General features: G+C 32.8%; 3 protein-coding genes across 3 annotated transcripts in view; 1 reads left to right on the top strand and 2 right to left on the bottom strand.

Moving 5' to 3' along the window:
* Positions 1 to 3107: 3107 nt before the first annotated feature.
* Positions 3108 to 5272, top strand: LOC112518037. The gene is made up of 2 exons (XM_025125562.1): positions 3108 to 3731; positions 4898 to 5272. The coding sequence occupies exons 1-2, from the start codon at positions 3310 to 3312 to the stop codon at positions 5142 to 5144; spliced, it is 669 nt and encodes a 222-aa protein (XP_024981330.1). The 5' UTR covers positions 3108 to 3309; the 3' UTR covers positions 5145 to 5272.
* Positions 5273 to 5372: 100 nt separating this feature from the next.
* Positions 5373 to 10048, bottom strand: LOC112518036 (phosphatidylinositol:ceramide inositolphosphotransferase 2-like). The gene is made up of 12 exons (XM_025125561.1): positions 9610 to 10048; positions 9431 to 9520; positions 8903 to 8989; positions 8720 to 8788; positions 8485 to 8565; positions 7607 to 7678; positions 7334 to 7391; positions 7112 to 7214; positions 6115 to 6210; positions 5984 to 6030; positions 5766 to 5872; positions 5373 to 5676 (listed from the first exon to the last, which is right to left on the bottom strand). The coding sequence occupies exons 1-12, from the start codon at positions 9640 to 9642 to the stop codon at positions 5599 to 5601; spliced, it is 921 nt and encodes a 306-aa protein (XP_024981329.1). The 5' UTR covers positions 9643 to 10048; the 3' UTR covers positions 5373 to 5598.
* A 5198-nt stretch (positions 10049 to 15246) lies between these two features.
* The window catches only part of LOC112517722 (putative receptor-like protein kinase At4g00960), a 6024-nt gene continuing 2558 nt past the window's right edge, over positions 15247 to 18712 (bottom strand). Inside the window, exons 4-8 of the mRNA XM_025125104.1 lie at positions 18181 to 18323; positions 17418 to 17764; positions 16401 to 16619; positions 16093 to 16242; positions 15247 to 15303 (exon numbers count right to left, since the gene is read on the bottom strand). Coding sequence (XP_024980872.1) covers positions 15247 to 15303; positions 16093 to 16242; positions 16401 to 16619; positions 17418 to 17764; positions 18181 to 18323 — 916 coding nt within the window. The remainder of the gene's footprint in view (positions 15304 to 16092; positions 16243 to 16400; positions 16620 to 17417; positions 17765 to 18180; positions 18324 to 18712) is intronic.

Genomic DNA, 18712 nt, shown 5'->3' with positions numbered 1-18712 from the left:
AAACTTTCCATTTTTAGAAAGATAAATAAACACTCTAAAAAGTTTTGATAAGAGGATATTCACCCGAGATGGACACCAAAAGATATTGACCTAAAATAGTGAAGCGTCTATCAAAAGTCAATTTTATGATAACCCTTCACTTAAGAGCCGTTTACCAAATACTTATCCGGTAAGTGCTTACTGGTAAAGTTTAACACTATTATTTACTTATGGGGTAAGATTTTAGTCCACCAAAACGACATCGTATGCAACAATTTATCCGGTAAGTGTTTACCGTGACAAGAGTCGTCGCCCTCACTTATCAGGTAAGACTCTTGGTACTTGTCTCGTTCTTACCGAGTAAAATTTTCGTTAATTACCATATTCATCGGGTAAGATAATATTACTTGGTATACACTTACTCGGGTAAGCATTTGATAAATGTCCCCTTAGACATATTAGCCGATATATGAGTCAAAAGTTTGGCAAAGGATTCTACAGACATCAAGTTTTACATATATTCTTTGGAAAGAGACATTATGACACATAAAAGTAAGAACATTAAATGAGAACATTTATGATATATCATTCAGTAAAAACTCTAAAAAACGACTTTTTTTTACGTTTATTCTTGATTTTAGAGAGAACCATTAATGGGAATATATTAATGTAGACGCCTTCTTGCACCCTAATAGATATAAGTTTTAAAGGCTGTACTTTTATTTGCCGACTAATCCTTCAGTAATGTACTGTTCAACCAAGACTTCTTGATTTTCAAAATCAGTCATCCATTTTATAATTGGTTTTAGGGCAAATTGCATGAAAAAATAATGTACTTTAACTTGATTCCTATTTTGGGTAACGTACTTTCAAAACTTCCATTTTGGTACCTAAGATGTAAAATTTTAAACATTTAAGTACCCGGGTAACTGGTTGAAGTATTAACCGATTATCATGCTGATGTGTCGAGTGATGTGGTATCCAACTCGGTATTATTTGTTGTCCTGGTCAATGACGTGGATTTTTTTAAATCTAAAATTAGTCTTTTTTTAGTCTAAAATTAGTCATCACTAGGTTATCTGGGTACTTAAATGTTTAAAACTTTACATCTTAGGTATCAAAATGAAAGTTTTAAAAGTACGTTACCCAAAATAAAAATCAAGTTAAAGTACGTTATTTTTTAATGCAATTTGCCCTTTGTTTTACTACAATTAAAATAGCATGCACGTAGTATGTTCAGATATCTCAAAAGACAAAAAGTGCTTAGGAACCGGATGTAAAGCAAGGAGATGTATGAACCATGAATTTATTATATACTTCCTTTTCATCGTAATTTTATGATTTAAAATATATATTTTTTAAATTGAGAAATCAACGTATTCACGTCTTTTTTTCTAGGTTGATATAAAGACATCAACCCATAAATGGTTGTAATATATACACTTCTTTTGGACAATGACGTACATTATTTGTAAAACATCCTGCTATTTTATGACTTATACATACTATAAACGTACCTCGAAATATTAAGACGTAGGATACAATTTTGCTTTCGGAGCATTTGACTTTTCCATTTCTTTAATAATCAAAATATTACAAACTTAATCACTGTTTGATTGAGTTGAGCTTGACTCCAAAGGTCAAAAATACTTGGAGGTCTCAGGTTCAAATCTAAAGATGAATAAAAATAAATATTACATAAAATATGTGGTTTTTGAATTTTTTAAAGGGTTTTAAATAAAGGAGACCCACTTAAAATAAATAAATTTGAATAGAATTTAGGATGAAACTTGGTAAGAGGAGTGATGATGGAGTTTGTTAGGAAAGCAACAAATCTCGGCTCATTTGTAGCCCCAACCGTCTCCGTTATCTCACCTCATCTCCTAACACCATTTACTCATTATTATTATTATTATTATTATTATTATTAGAGGAAATTACAATTTTAGTCCCTAAGGTTTGTTGTTTTTCTTGGTTTGGGTTTTTATAAAATTTATGTTGTAAAAAAGCCCTTGTGGTATGTAAAAGTTGAATTCGTGGTAAAATCCATGTATGATGTATTTTAGTATAATTTTTGGCTGATATAAAGGTCAAATGTGTTTGGTTTTGGTTCCTACCGACTAACGCCGTTAAAAAATATTCGTTAAATCAGGGGTATTGGCGGTCTTTTTCTTTTTTCTTTTGTTTAAATTTTAATTAGAAATTAAACAACATATATATAGGGGCTTAATCAAATGAGAACTAATTAGTTTTGTGGTAACCATGAGGTCCAATCTCAATCACATATCAATAGATAAATTAGGAAAATTTATAATTTTGGTAATTTTGAATTAAAATTTTAATTCAAGAATATTTTAGTTATTTTAAAACACTCCTCTCTCCGGCCACCGTCCTCCAATGATACCATAGTGGTATCATAATGCATCTTATATGTGTTTGGGTATCACATTGAGGTCGTTCGTATGGTCGATCGGAGATGTAACACGGTGATATCACAATACATCTTATATGTGTTTGGGTATCACAGTGTGTTTTTTGTTTAACAGAGTCAATATTTTTAGATTTCACAGGAGGACGATGGCCAGAGGACGAGGGCGAAGAGAGAAGAGAGGAGGAAAAATACCTAAAATGTTCTTGCATTAAAATTTTAATTCAAAATTATAAATTTTCTAATTTATCTATTGATTTGTGGTTGAGATTGGATCTCACGGTTACCACAAACTAGTATATATATATATATATATATATAACATTTTTTGTTTTTTAAACGGAAATTAGAAAAAAGGCTATAGTACCCTTGATTTAAAGAATATTTTCAACGGTGTTAGTGGTAGAGACCAAAACCAAACATTCTTGCATACTACGAGAGTTTTCTTACAATAAAAATTTTGTAGGGACCCAAACAAAAAAAACAATAAGCTATAGGGACCAAAATTGTAATTTACTCTTATTATTAAAAGAAAAAGAAAAAGAAAAAGAAAAAGAAAAAATATTTCTGTAAATTGGTACCCATGGATGATGAATCATCATCTAAATTCTAATCCTCCATTGTTGTAAAATTGCAAAGCCCCACACTTCACACTCATAAAGCTTCCTCCACTCCTCCCCCTTTGCCATTATCTCTCTTCCTTCCTTCCTTATAATCCATCATTATTTCTCTCCAAATTCTTCACAAAACACCCATTTTCAGAAGATTAATGGCTCACCTAATCCATCACCTACTACCCCTTTTCGTTTCATCTTCGATTCAATCCCATTCTTTCTGCTAAAACCCTTTTCCCCAGATCATCAACTCATTCCTTGTATTTCAGCTGACCGGATTCAAAGTATATGGCAAATTCGGAGATGGCCGGCATTGATTTAGAATGCGGTGGCGGTGAAACCTCTCGCCGTTCCACCTCCGACGAGAACAACCAATGCTTTTCAGATGCTGAAGAGGGTTCTTGTTACTCCCAATTTTACTCCACATACGGCGATGCCAACTACGATGATCCTGAAATCGGACATGTTTCCAGGAGAGTTTCCTCCGCCGGGTCGGACTGTTCGGTGGATGTACTGGGAGATGATGAGGGTAAAGTTGTAATTGTGCATTTAGGGATGAAATTAGACAAGAGAGATTGCAGAATCTGTCAGCTGAGCCTTGTTGATGATGGTGATGGTGACGCCATTGAATTGGGTTGTTGCTGTAAAGATGATTTAGCTGCTGCTCATAAGCATTGTGCTGAAACCTGGTTCAAAATCAAAGGAAACAAGTGAGTCCATTCATTCATCCCTAAAAATCTATGCAAATTCTTAATCATAATCTTGCATTGATTGCTTGTACAGCAGAATTCATTCAAAGCATGAAAACAAACATCCATTTCTCTTTGCCTCTTGTTTTTGGGATTTAATAATAACCTTCTTGATATTGATAGTTACAAGTCCATGTTTGACTTTAAAAGTCAATGTTTTATATTTCTAAATTTAGGGTCATGATGTGCATGTTGGTATCATTTAATATAATAACCTAATCAAAGAAAGGAACCCAGAAAATCCCATACATCAATTTTCACTTGAAAGCATTGAAGAGTTTATATCGATTCTTTGAAGTTTTGGTTTGACTTTTGAGGTCAAACTACATTTTTCTCTTAACAAAATCTTGGTTGTTTGACTTATTTTGACTGGATTCTGGTTGGATTGTTCATGAATATCAATGCGAGCAAGCTTGTAAAGAATGATGAGTGGGTGAGAAAAGCAAAGGACATTGTTTTAATTAAAGGATTAAAGCAAAAAACACAAGTGTTGAATAAAAGCAATCAAGAATAATTGTAAGTTACACCGACAAATTCCATCACATATTTTGTCCTTTTTTATTCATTTTCTAAGATCCTCTATGTGTTATTACTAAAATACCCCTCATGTGATGTATATTCCATATATTTGGTTTCATCCACCATGATGCATCTGTTGTCCATGTTAAACCATCTTGTTACAGACAGATCTTGTAGAGAATTAAGAAACAAACAATCGTTTAGGTCATCGAGTTCTTGAAGCCGAACGGCAACGATTTGATGGTTTGTTATCCCGATCTTCAAAACCGACCAAAATAATTTGAATTATTAAAAAGGGTAAAAAAAAAAAAAGTGTTTGCTTTAATATTTTTCTCCATATGGTATGGGTAACAATTGATGTAGATCTTTTATTCCCTTAATAATGAGATTCTTTTGTAGTATTTGCAGGTCTAAAGAAAGGTATCTTTTTTCTTATCATGCAAGTATAAGTCCAGTCCAGGCTGTAAATAGCATTGGACATGATCTGGATTGGATTGCATTTGGATTCCCCTCTTTCTTTAATAATATGCCAACATTCTGTTTTATGTTATCAAACACATACATAATTACAAATAGTACTGAAATCAAATTTTGATGCTTTTTTTCAGAATATGTGAGATTTGTAATTCGATTGTGAGCAATCTCGTGGTTCCAAACGAGACGCTGTTGGGCCATGGAACGATGGATGTGAATCCCGTGGCGACGAGTGTGGCGACGGCACACGTGTCAGCAGCAACAGCGATACGAGGGGGGCGAGGGTGCATCAATGGTCATAGACTTCTCAATTTCATATTGGCATGTTTGGTTTTTGCTTTTGTGATATCGTGGCTCTTTCACTTCAACATACCATCATGATGATATCGATACATAGATAGAGATGTAATCCCATACGATACGGGCATATACTTATTTCCATGTTGTAACAACGTTCTTCGTGGCTGCTCGTTTTAGTGATGCAATGAGTCTGATCCCCTTTTCTTTCTTGTTTGTTTCTTCTTCACCTAAGGAATTTTGATCTTTCTACTCTTCATAAGCAGAGGAAAGATCTGTATACATCTTCGTCTCTTTAGACCAGTAGAGATTGAGATTTTATGAACATGTAATGATGGTATTGGAATAACAAAAATGGAAAAAATGTTTAGATGGATGAAAATGAAATTTCCATAATACAATGAATAGAAGACAACATGAAAGGGTAGGCACAACACCCTCAGAATTGAATACAAACAAAAATAGAAACTCATTTTTGCTAAGTTTCTTACCACAAGAAAATTGATTGTTAACAAAACAGCAAACCAGGGTTGACTGACTATACACTGTCCAGCACGTCGCCATGTACATTGTTGCTATCTTCGTTAATTTTCCCGTTCGCTTGACCTCTCAACCGCTGTATCACCACCATTAACCACCACATGTCAACGGATTGGTTTAAATACAGAAATGTAAAGAAAAAAGGTGAAGATGATGTGATTATACCCAATCTGTAGTTTCTCCGGGGTTGCCATTTACAAGTATAATGTTCTCTTCTTTCATTCGGACATCTTTGCTCAATGGTAACACAGCTGCACCTCGATCAGGCAGCTCTGTAAAGTTCAAATTTCATTCTTCAGGATTACTCTATGTTTAGCTGGTAAACTAGCAGTTAGCTGAAAAACCAACTGTTGACTACTAAGTGGATATACGACGACACTAACCTGCCAACTTGCGGTCAACAAAGAAAACGACCAAATTGACAGTGTACCTGGAATATAGACATGAATCTGTTAATACTTGAGAAGTACTAAATGCATGGTATAAATGTTGTAGCGAGTGGATTATCACGTACCAGGCAACAACGACATCAACTGTGTAATGTTTACGAGAAGCAATAATTAACAAACTTTGAACCACCACAATCACCCAAGCACACTGCTTTATAAATCTGCAACAATTTTTTTACTTATTGGTGTCAATTGTAAAGTAGCATGGTAATCTTTAGATAGAAAAGCAACCAAGTCTACAATACATTCAAATCATCGAAAGAAAGACTTGAAAAAGAACATATCCTGTTTCTGGATCTAACTAAAGGTTTTGGCCAGCCCTTGACGCCATGTAAAGGGAGGCCTTGATTCCAGGACTATGTGGCAGTGGGCCTAGACCATGTGGATTAGCCGATACCACTTCCAAAATAGGCATTCATGTTTCTTCACTTGGTCTAATTTATTAGAGGAATTAGCATAATCTATTGATTACAAGGGGTAAAATATAAGAAAAAGATGTTAAAGGGTTTTCCCTGGTTCCATATTGGCAAAGAGAAAAATCTGGGTGTCACACCCCTTGTCACAATGAGTGAATATGAAGACTTCTTCAAAGCAATGAGTGAATATCTTCTACTACATAAAAGAGAACTATTTTGAGATCCCATATGCTAAGATCTCAATGTAATGCAAGGGAATATTAACTTTTCATGTCATCATGACTCCTTAGGAAAGCTGCTTCAGTTACTTGATAGCAAAGAAAATAAATAAATATAAAAAGAACTTTCTTAAAGAAATGTAAATCTGAAGACCCGAATAGAACCATTTCAAAATGCTCAACCATACTTTCTAAATCACATGGTATTTCAGGTTATGCAATCATGATGAATCTTGGAACTACTAGTTGTTTATTTGGCTTTTGAATTGGACAGGTTTTGTAAGATAGATCATAAATTGAATCCACCTCATTACTGATCGACATTATTACATAGATAGCCATTACAGCAAGCTATTTTACTTGATTAATCAATATCTATATATTAGTACTGTATATATTGATACAAGTGCATTAAATTCAAACATTACCTGCGTGTACCATATTTTTGATATGTCCGCACAAATACTAGAGAGAAGATCATATGGGATGAGAATATCAGATCGCCACATCCATAAAGCACACCCCTAGGAACTGCAGATGCAGATTATAGTATCAGAAACTTAATGAAGTGCATCAGAAGACAAAAGAGGGATGAGAACAAAGAGGGATGAGAACAAAGAGGGATGAGAACAAAGACGAATGAAGCTTACTAATTAATAGAACTTCAAGAGGATTATCGGGACGAGGCAGTGTTGCAAGCCGTGAACCCTGCAAAGGAACATGAATATCCCGACCATAAAGAAAATATGCAGATTAAACTAAACCAAAGGAAACGAACCTAGTAAATCACACCCCGAGGTAGGGCCTGGGGAGGGGAGGATGTAAGCTCATGTTACCTCTATCCGAAGGGGTAGAGAGGTTGCTTCCGTGAAGACCAAATAACACCCACACAATAAATAATAAAATAAACAAAGTGAATGTACCTCTCGACAATGGTAGTTTGGACCAGGAAGTTGAGTCGAATAGAATGTAATGATACGAAGAAATTGACAAGCCTGTAGTATATAGGTTTACACAAAAACATTCATTACTACAAAGAATCCATTTTCCAGCAAGCACAGTGTAAATAAAGCTGATAATATATATGAAATAAAAAATTTCCTTTAATACACAAACATTAACGATCTGCTGGGCCACTAATTACGTCAAGCTGTTATTTCCAACAGCCGCAAAAAGTAACAACCACTCTTGGAATGTTATTAGGTTCCAAGTAACAAAATCATTGCATATCCACATCTCATACTAATGATGCTGCTTGACAAAGACATGATCCTACATTATGACATTCGTTCACATACTAATAATGTTGTTCATGCTAATGTACTAAAACTGCAACTCAGTTAACATAAAGAATGCGATTAGAACAAATTTATACATGCAACCTAAGAGCCCTACAAGGTTGTTCATATGGCAAAGACTTTTAGTAGCACTAGAATATGTAAGAGGATCTATGTGGAGGAATTTCTAAATGCCTAAGCCCTCAATTCATAAAAGCAATCAACCTTATGGCTTATGCTCTCATCGATAACAACAATATACATGCAGCTGTGCATCAAAACGAATTCCAAACACGAATACATGACAATGTGCTAGGCCTAATAATCATTCAACGAAGTCTTCCGAAACAAACAGATCACTCTTTATGTTAACCCAAAACAACATGAGCATATGAATCTATTGTGTTTATATGTGTATGTATGTATACATACACACAAATATAACATGTATATGTGTATATATATATATATATATATATATGTATGTAGTAGTAGTGCTACTACTACTACAAAATGCCACTTACAACTAAAAATGCGAGGACCCTGCACCATATTAGAACTGTGTAGATCTTTTTGGTCTTGAATATGAAAGGATGAAATGTCCACTGTACCAGAACACAAGTCAAACAGAGAAAAGAATTGATGAGAAAATGACATACACAACAAATGTTGGTGCAAAGATGGGAGGCAAGAAGCGTAACTCAAAATTTACTATAATAGAGGCACTAGAGATAGCAACACAATTAAATAAATACTCACCAAGACAAAAGATAGAAAGACGAAACTAAACACGGTCTCACTGACGTATGCTCTCTCCTGTCCGAGCTCCTAAACAGCCATATTGATAGATTTATCACATAACTGTTACTAGTAATGCACCCTCAAATATAATTAGAAGACAAAAGTCTTTGAAGCTGTTTAAGACAAAAAAGTGATACATACAGGAAGTAGAAAGAACCCAGTGTCCTGGAGAATCGGCCCTGGGCGATGAATATAGTGAACTCCTCGAGCTGCAACACCATGAATGTACTGAAGAAAGGCAACAACAATAAATTATAAAATTGAATCATCTTGTGGGAACAAAACACCCAACATCAAATTTTTGGATGGATCTATATTCAGCTAAAAAATTTCAAAAAGTTATATAAGTAAATCACAATCACATACATAGATATAGTATCAAGATTGTAACATCCTATTGAATATGGTATACACCTAACATTTATTTGACAGAAAGCGAATTAGTGTAGTACAAAACAACCTTTTGGAACCCAACAAGTTTAAGTTAAAAATGTATGATATGCACCATGCAAATTAATTAAAGCCATCACTTAAGGACGAAACAAGCCGATTGGTTAACATGTTTGATTGAATCAATCACCCCACTCAATTTGATCTACAGATCATGCTCCTTTTCCATTGAAATGCTAAGAAAAGCATATCACCGATTCAAATTAAGAAGAAAAAGACCTGGCAAATTAAACCGCCGAGAATATACTTCCAGTTCTCCGCCAAAAGGTTGACTTCAGTTGTAGTTTCTGCACAAATTCTTTTCCATAGCTTTTCAAAAAAGAAAAAAAAGGAAACAGATCAACAACAGGAGATTAATGAGTTACGATATCAAAATAATCTGTTCAAAGATAGGATACCTTGGAAGTCTCGCGACCAATGTATAGCGACATCGTTTGATTGTGTGAGAACCAATGCCATATTACATCACAAACCTAACTGTTAATGTCAACATCGCTCCTCTCGAATTACACTTATCGACAAAAATCAACCTTTCCCTTACAAAAATCCTAAAATCAAATGTTTCAAATGTTCCAACTGCTTTCAAAATTTCCCCTGGATCCGTTGACAAACCGATTCGCCAAATTCCTTGAAATTGACAAGAATTCGGTGAAATCCACCACAAATCAGAGCTATTCAACGAATATCAGAATTGAAAATTGCGATCGAAGTAAGATCCAATATCAGAATAGTGGCAATTCTTAAAAGTATAATAAATTTCGACTTCGATTTCGGGAATGGCTGCCGGTGTAAAAAATTCTCTCTCAAAATGTTTTTGCTGAAACGCGAGTTGAACACGGAGAGACAGTTGAGAGAAACATGATATTGAAAAGAGGGATTTTATTTTGATCCATATTTTCCCAACCACCCCTAAAGTTTTTAAATATATCAATACTTGCCCTTTAGTTCTTAATAATGACAAGATAGCTCTTTAAAGTTAGTACCAATTCCATTTCAAACCCCTTTTAACAATTTTCATGTTAAAATGCATTTTTTTTAGATGAGAAAATTGAAAGAATAAAATAATTGTTCAACGTTTGTTAGTTCTTAATAATGACAAGATAGCTCTTTATAGGTTTTTTAGCCTAGAGAAAATTGAAAGAACATATGACATATAAATTGTTTTTAAGGTTGTGTTTGGTGTCAGGACAAGACATGATAAGATAAAACAAGATTGGACATGACAGAATAAAATAATTGTTCAACGTTTGGTAAGATAAAATTGGACGGAACAGAACAAGTAAAATGACCAATTTACATATGATGAGTTGTTTATTTTAATTAATTTATGTAATTTATTAAATTATAATGGAATAATTATTTTTTATAACGAAGTATATCATTTCAAGTTTTCGTTAAAACAATTAAAATGACACCAAATAAAAAGTTTATGTAGCTTTTTATTTTTATGTGTATCTCTTTTCTACATTATTTTTTATCATTAATATATAATAAATTACGTAAATTAATAAAAATATAGAAACAGTATAAAAATAATATTTTAAGAAAAGTAAAATGAAAGTTTAAGAAACATAAAATACAATAAATAAAATTTAAAGAATGAATAAAATGTAAAAAAAAAACATATTTGATGTTTTAGAAGAGAATTAAGTTTTGTTTTGAGGTTATATTGGTAAAATATAAGTCTGTTCCACCTTGTTCCATGGAGTAGGGGTGGAACAGGTCTGTTCCACTTTATTCCACTCTGTTCCTTTCTGTTCCACATAAAATTCACGCCAAACATGGGTCAAAGATCTCTATTATGTTCTGTCTTATCCATGTCCAGTGTACCAAATGCACCCTAAAAGCTATATTTTGATAAACGTATTATATTTTTAATATAATTAAAAAAAACATAATGTATTTTTAATACAATTATAAAAACGTAATAAAATTCTGTAAAAGGAGAAACTAACGTATTATAACTTTGCAACAACAAAAATTAATGAAAAAAGCTATTTAACTTTTTTAAGATGTCTTTCTGTCGATTTCAGTATATAGAAACTTGAACAAAATACAACACTATATGTATATTTGAATTTTTTTATGATGTATACCCTTTTGTAAATATGTATCTATATTACTGAATGTTACAAGATCAACAGATCACCGATTAAAATAGATACAAAATAAGAAAATTTTGAAAGTTTTTTATATCGATCGAGAAAAAAAATTCATTACACGAAATAAAATATAAACTTCAACAAAACGCATTATATTTTGATTTAATCTATCCTTTTTAATTAATAGCAAATAAAAATAATAAGCCAAAAAATGTATAATTTAAATGGTTGGTGAATTTACACTTGGACCCTTTTTGTCGTTATGGAACTTTAACCAAATGCTTATTGAAAGGATTATTAAGAAGTTTAAAAGAATATAATATAAATATTTGGATGACAAGTCCCTCGTAGTGTATTGACGTATTTATTTTAAATAATATATAATAGCTTAGGTTCTTGTGAGACCAATATGTTTTTGTGAGACCCGTAAAACCATTTTTTTACACTTGAAACTTCACAGTCAAATGCCTATAAAGATAACCTTGGTCGTTTTTGGAAGTACGTTTCTTTATATGTGTGTGTGTGAGAGACACAATAAAAACATATATTTTGGGTGGTTGATTCACAAATTCGCTACATTAAATCAATCATAACTTCTTTTCTTATACAAGCACCATATATAATTGTTTTTTTTATTAACCTGGATATCCAACCCGCTATGCGAGCTGACTAATTTCAGGACGACCACCTGCTTTACAGATAGCCCTGAGTCGCCGCATTTGAACCTCCGTGGTCACAAGAGAATTTTTATTCTTCCTTGGATTTGAATCTGGGACCTGCAGGTACTTTTGACCTGTTGAGTCAAGCTCAGACCAATCAAACACCACCCTTATGGTTATATATAATTGTTAACAAGAGGAACAAAAAAAATCAATTTTTATGATCCTTATATGGGAATCATGATGATCATTTACAAGCAGTGAAGCATGTGACAAAAACAATACAAAAACACGTACTTTATATCATAGGATGGGTAAAGCTGATTGTGATTTAATGTCTTTGTAAATTATGTAAGTGTTTTTGTTTGGGTTTTTTTCATAGATAAATGGAACGTGTTTTAATTAAGAATAACATATTTGAAAAACTTGACTTTCTGCATAAATATCATCCCTAAAAGTTTATCTAATAAGTCATATTTTGTATCATTTCAAATAGTTATGTATGGATAACCTAATAAGCTGTAAGTCTTATTAAATTAATTAAGTTGTTAGCAAACATGCTCTTACTTGTTTTGGTCTTTACAATTAACTTTTGAAGTTGCAATTGTCACATAAAAAGAAGGGGCAACTTGTAATTTCAAAAACCATAAGGTAGTATCTGTAATTTGGATAAAATAAAAGTCATGGATATTTTTCAAGTAGTTTTACTTTTCTTTCTTTTTTCAGGATGGAGATAAAAGGAAATGCAGAAGAAAAAGAGAAAAGGAGTTGTTCGTTGAAAGTCAAAGTCAATAAAAAGAGAACGAGAAGGAAGACCCTTCCAAGTTCAGGTAGCTTTGGATATATGTGTTTTTAAGTAGTTAGATACAAGTTTTAAAGCATAAAATACTATTAATTTATGTAAGAGATTCAAAAAAAAAAATTAAAGTATAAATTATTATGTATAATGTACAAATGCTTAACATATGTCATTTGTTTTGTCAAAGTTTCAGATTTAAATAAGTCATATTTACATGAAAAATATATGTTTGGTCTTCCCAAAGTTGTTTGACACTTTGTTTGTTTCTTATTTTGAACTCAAATTCAAATTCAAAGTTTTTCTTTCTCTTGAAGTAAATTGAAATTTAAAGCAACAATATCGTAAAGGGTTTCAGATCCTACATGTACCCCACCCCAACCCTTCAATTTTATATAGGTTTAGAAACTCAACATGTGTGCAATTATTTTTGCAATCGATTTTGTTAATACACCATAGTAACCTTCAACTTTATATATTAGTTGACTTGTAAAATAAACACAAAAACTCATGATTCAAGGCTAAACTAATGTTTTCAGAATTGTGATTCACCCGCGCTGCATCGTACGGGTACACCACTAGTTGGTGTATACAAAGTTATCGATTCAGTTATAATTTATTAAATAAATTATAATTTATTTATTGAATATAGATATTTAATTAATTTGATTGGATCGAACTCAAATTTTCAATACTTAAATTGAATTGATGAGTTGTTGGATGATGGTTCAAAATCCAAGACAATTAAACCGATTGAGCTCGATTACCATCTAATTATTTATTATTTTGGATTTATATGGGGCGTGTTTTTTAAGTGAAATGTATGAATAATCGTGTGGGATTTGAGTCACACGTTCGAACAATAAAGTTGCAATCTTTATTCAAAAGCAACAATAGAGGCGTGATTTTTACCAACATGCAACGAAGCAAAACAAATGAATCAAAAAGCAAGATGACTGGTAAATATCGTGTGTATTAGACGATAAAAAGAAAACGAATAAGTAAATAGCTGCCAATTAATGTGGTTCCGCAACCAAAAGGATGGTATGCGTTCACCAGACAAAACGAGAATCTTTATTCACGAAAGAAAAACTAAATGGTGGTGGCATAAACGGTTGCATTTGTATGACAACTCAAAACGATGCCAACTCAAGGGGTGTTTAGGATTGTTTATTTGAAACAACTTATGTTTTTATACGAAAGCACTTATCAACTTATTATAAGTTAGAAGGGTTTAACTTCTTATTATTGGTTTGCCACCGGTATAAGTTGTTTATCCGAAACTCAAAAGTGCTTATTACCGGTGTCACACTGAAATAAGTCAATAAGTTGTTTTTATAAGCAATCCCAAACACCCCTTAACGCTAAACACATGAAAATTCATAATTATACTTCAGCACGATCATGTCCTTTTAAGTTGCACGATCTTTCCATATCCCAAACTTGTTTATGTTGGATCGGTGAAACAAAAATGGACGTAAGGACAAAATTGGTCTTCTATCTCGTTTCGTTGTCTCGTATCACTTTCTTCAACAACTATGTTTCAAAATATTGGAAGGATTCATACAACATACACCCCCCAATGTTATCCAATTACTAAATAACTATTATCCCAATAGTATCCGAGTTACTGGTAAGATCTCAATCTCTTTGAGGTCAATGGTTCAAACCTTACTGAAGGATGACCCATTTAACTTGTTTTCCGTTTTAGCTTTTTTATTATTATTAACCTGGATATCCAACTCGCTATGCGAGCCGACTAATCCCAGAACGATCACCTGCTTTGCAAATTGCCCGGAATCACCGCATTTAAGCATCCGTGGCCACAAGGGGATTTTTATTCATCATTGGATTTGAACTTGTGACCTTCTGGTACTTGTGACCTTCTGGTACTTTTGACCTTTGGAGCCAAGCTCAAACCAATCACACACCACTCTTATGGTTGCTTATTTTATTTTTTCTGTTATGAATTGAGTATAATTTAAATCGATACGTTATTACATGAATTCAGTTAAATTTGCCAACTCCAACAATGAAATATATTTTATATTCATATCTTTAAGTATATATAAATAAAGCTTACATAGGTGGCATCAAATTTTCGGATTCAACAATAAAAGAAAAAAAAATTGAAGCATCGTTGAAATTAAGGGACCGTTTACCAAACGCTTATCCTGGTAAGCGCTTACCAAGTCAAATTACCTCATTGGATGAATATGGTACGGACCAATAATCTTATCCGGTAAGAACGAGACAGGGACCAAGAGTCTTACCCAGTAAGTGAGAGCAACGACTCTTACCATGGTAAGTGATTACCGTGTAAATTGTTACATGCGATGTCGTTTTGGTGGACTAAAATCTTACCCGGTAAGTAAATAGCGGTGTTAAAATTTTTATCGATAAGCACTTACCGAGTAAGTATTTGGTAAACGGCCCGTAAATATTTATAAGGGATTATCAAGTGAAGGTTGTTTATAACTATTGAATAGGTGAAGGGTCCTTGATTTCAACTATCTGTGTCAAAGTTGTTACCACCTGTTCAAATAAAATAAGACATTGTAAGTGAAGAAATTCTTATTACTACTGTAATATAATCAGGTTTATAGGATCAAACACTTTTACGACATATGTAAAAGTGTTACAACAGTTTGTAGAATGTTTTTCGGCGTTTTAACAAGTATTTAGGACACTTCCTAAATAAAATGTCATATTAGCTTTTGTATAAACACTTTTGAGCAAATATCATATAAAATCACATGTAATTTTACACGTAATTTGATCGTTTTTATATTCTCTTAAATATTTAGCATTCTCATTTATCCTCCACACACACACACACACACACACACATATATATATATATATATATATATATATATATAGATTTGGGATCATGTGAGACCATCTTTTTACACTTGAAACTTCACAGTAGAACACTGTGAAGTTAACCTTCACAATGTATTTGCTGTGAAGATTCAAGTATAGAAAATGCGGTTTCACGGATCTTACGAAAATACGTTGGTCTCCATGGAAACCCAACCCTCTATATATATATATGTGTGTGTGTGTGTGTGTGTGTGTGTGTGTATTAACACATTTTTATAGAACTTTTGATTTTATAAGACATTTATTTTCAAATAATAAAATGTTTTATTTCAAAGTGTCCCAAAAAAAATTATAACATTTTTTATATAATACCCATAATTGTTTAGTTCTATGAACTTAAGTCCTATGATACAAATTATCATGACATTTTAAAAAATTTGATGTCCTATCGACCCGATTTTGCTATAGTAGGATGTAAACGGGTAAATGATTAAATACCTCAGATATGGAGCACCTGAGTCTTGGATCATAAGAAAGACAGTCCTCCACAACCCGAACAATCAAAACAAGTTGATAAAGATGAATGTCGTCCTTCATAGACGGATCTACTAAATCCTCGTACATCTTTTCTTCCAATAGTGGCCTTGCCTGATCCAATAAGAAGTCAAGAAGGTGAGACTTGAACCATTAACTTTCAGAAAAGTGGGGTTACGGTGAAGAGTGTATGTAAACTTAGTTTGTCGTATATAAATATTATATACTTGAAAAAACAAAGTACCAAATTCTTTTAGAAATTAATCGCTTACCCATCTCAAAAAACTTTTGCCATTTGTTTCTTCTAAAGTCTTTCGACCTGTTAGTAGCTCAAGAAGCACAACCCCAAATGAATACACATCGGTTTTACTTGAATCGGCCCCAGTTTCATCGTATTCTGGTGCCAAATACTCAAAAGTCTTCATGACCCTTGCTTCCGACAAGTGATTCAAGTCTTCGTATGGGTTTTTCGTAAGACCAAAGTTCGCAATCTTCAAAAGCAATTAAATTTAAGATGCTTATTAGTTCGATATTACAAAATGTAAATACAGTAAATGCTTAACAAACTAGCTGATGAGCTAGCTGTTGGTTTAAACCCCTTTAAGTAACGTTTCAAAAAAATAGCTTATAACGAACTAAACAAGATCTTTTTCAATAATCTTAATGAAACCGTTTGTAGCTGTCAAATATGATTACATCAGTCTTTACCTGTGGTTGATAGTCATGAGTCAGAAGGATGTTTCTTGGTCTCACACATCCAAAAATATTGTTGGTATGCAAATATTCCAATCCTTTAGATGTTCCTAGGGATATTTTCAGTCTTCTTTCCCATGTCAACTCTTCACTTCTTGCTACACAAATTTAAGGGTCTATTTGCTTAGCGATTCTCGCTTTCACCTACAAAATTCTCTAAATCCGTTACAACAAAATGAGTTTTTCAGGATGTACATATGTCCTTATAAAATACCGTAACGGGAATTTAAGCTTCTAGAACCAAAAACCGACACCTTATCTAAAGATATTATAATAAGTTGTCTTATTAGATTGTCCAACTTCGTCGATAGAACTTGTTAGATCGTTTAATCCTTCATTCTAACAACTTATTGTAATATGTTTAAGTAAGCCATTGGTTTTTGGTCCTATAAACTTCAAATCCCATTAAGTACTCTATTAATACGCCTAAGGACATTTGTGCGTCTTTAAAAAACCGATTTTGTTATAGCAATCCATTATGCGTACTTCAATTCTAAATTACCTGATAAATGTGTGCTTAGAGATTGATTGCACACAGATTCGTACACGAGAAACCTGTGAAATCCTTCCAAACAAAATCCGAGCAGTGTTGCTACATGTTCATGCCTCGCCTTGCTGAGCGCAAACGCAAGCGTGTGGAAATCTTCCTCTTTAATGGTTGCGAAAAAATGTTTTCTTATGACGATCTTCAATCCGCAACGTAAAGTTCCTTTATAAACTCTCTTTCGGCGTTTGGATAATAGATATTTCTGAGAAAATCCGTATGTCGAGAAAGCAAGCTCTGCATAACTGAATCGTGAAAAGAGCCCATTCGTGATCCTTTTGTGCCCGCATATGGTACAAGCATTGTCGTCATAGGACATTTCCTTGATACACTCTGCATCTACAACATAACACCACACCCCATCAACTCATGAACCAATCCACGTCGAAATAAGTATGAAAAGTTCCCCGCAATGCAACCAAATAGTTTTATAGGATGTCAAATATGTCTATATATCATAATAAATTATTATTTGAGGCTTATATTTATAGACCCAAACAATTAGGTGTCATATGTATGTGTTATAATAAGTTGATACAACGTTTTTTGGCGTCCAAATTTTTTTAGAAACCCTTTAAAATAAAGCATCATTAATATTCAATAATGTAATGACGCGCATCAACTTTTACATATAACGTACAATTGTTTAGTCTTATAAAAGAGCTAGTGTATTAGGACATTTAAACATATTTGGCATCCTCTAAAACCTATTATGTTGTAGTATCAGACTTTGGTTAAAGAGTTCGATCACTCACCTGTAGAAGTTCCAATATTGCGTGGACTATAAACAACCCGAGGCTTAGGATCTCTTAAAAACTCTACTTGGCCATTACCCCTCATCATCAAGATCGCGCACGTAAGTTGCTCGACAATGTACTTCTGATCTTTCTTCATGTGACTGTTTATCATCATAAAGGAACATTTGTTAAGCTATTAAATTCCTCATATCATAGTATTCTACTATAAAATCAGTTTTATAAAACGTCAAATATGTCTGTTTTATATGACTTTAGTTTATAGAACCAGTAAAAGTGTTACAATAAGTTAATAAGATACTTTTGGGCATCCTAACAAGTGTTTATTACAATTTTTAAATAAACTGTCTTATTAGTCTTTGTATATGACATTGTTTGAAAAAATATTTTATAAAATAATCTATACTATATTATAAAGTATTTGACAAAAACTCTTAAAAACCATTTTTTATGTGTAAAATATTGTTTATTAATGCATATTACTTAGAACTCAAGATTGTAAGTAGATTGTGCGTAAGTACAACTTATTAAA

Source organism: Cynara cardunculus (genome assembly GCF_001531365.2).
Source record: "Cynara cardunculus var. scolymus isolate 2C chromosome LG 9, CcrdV1, whole genome shotgun sequence".
Taxonomy (NCBI): domain Eukaryota; kingdom Viridiplantae; phylum Streptophyta; class Magnoliopsida; order Asterales; family Asteraceae; genus Cynara; species Cynara cardunculus.
Note: the sequence above shows the minus strand (reverse complement) of the source record. Positions and strands in the feature narration are given on the sequence as shown.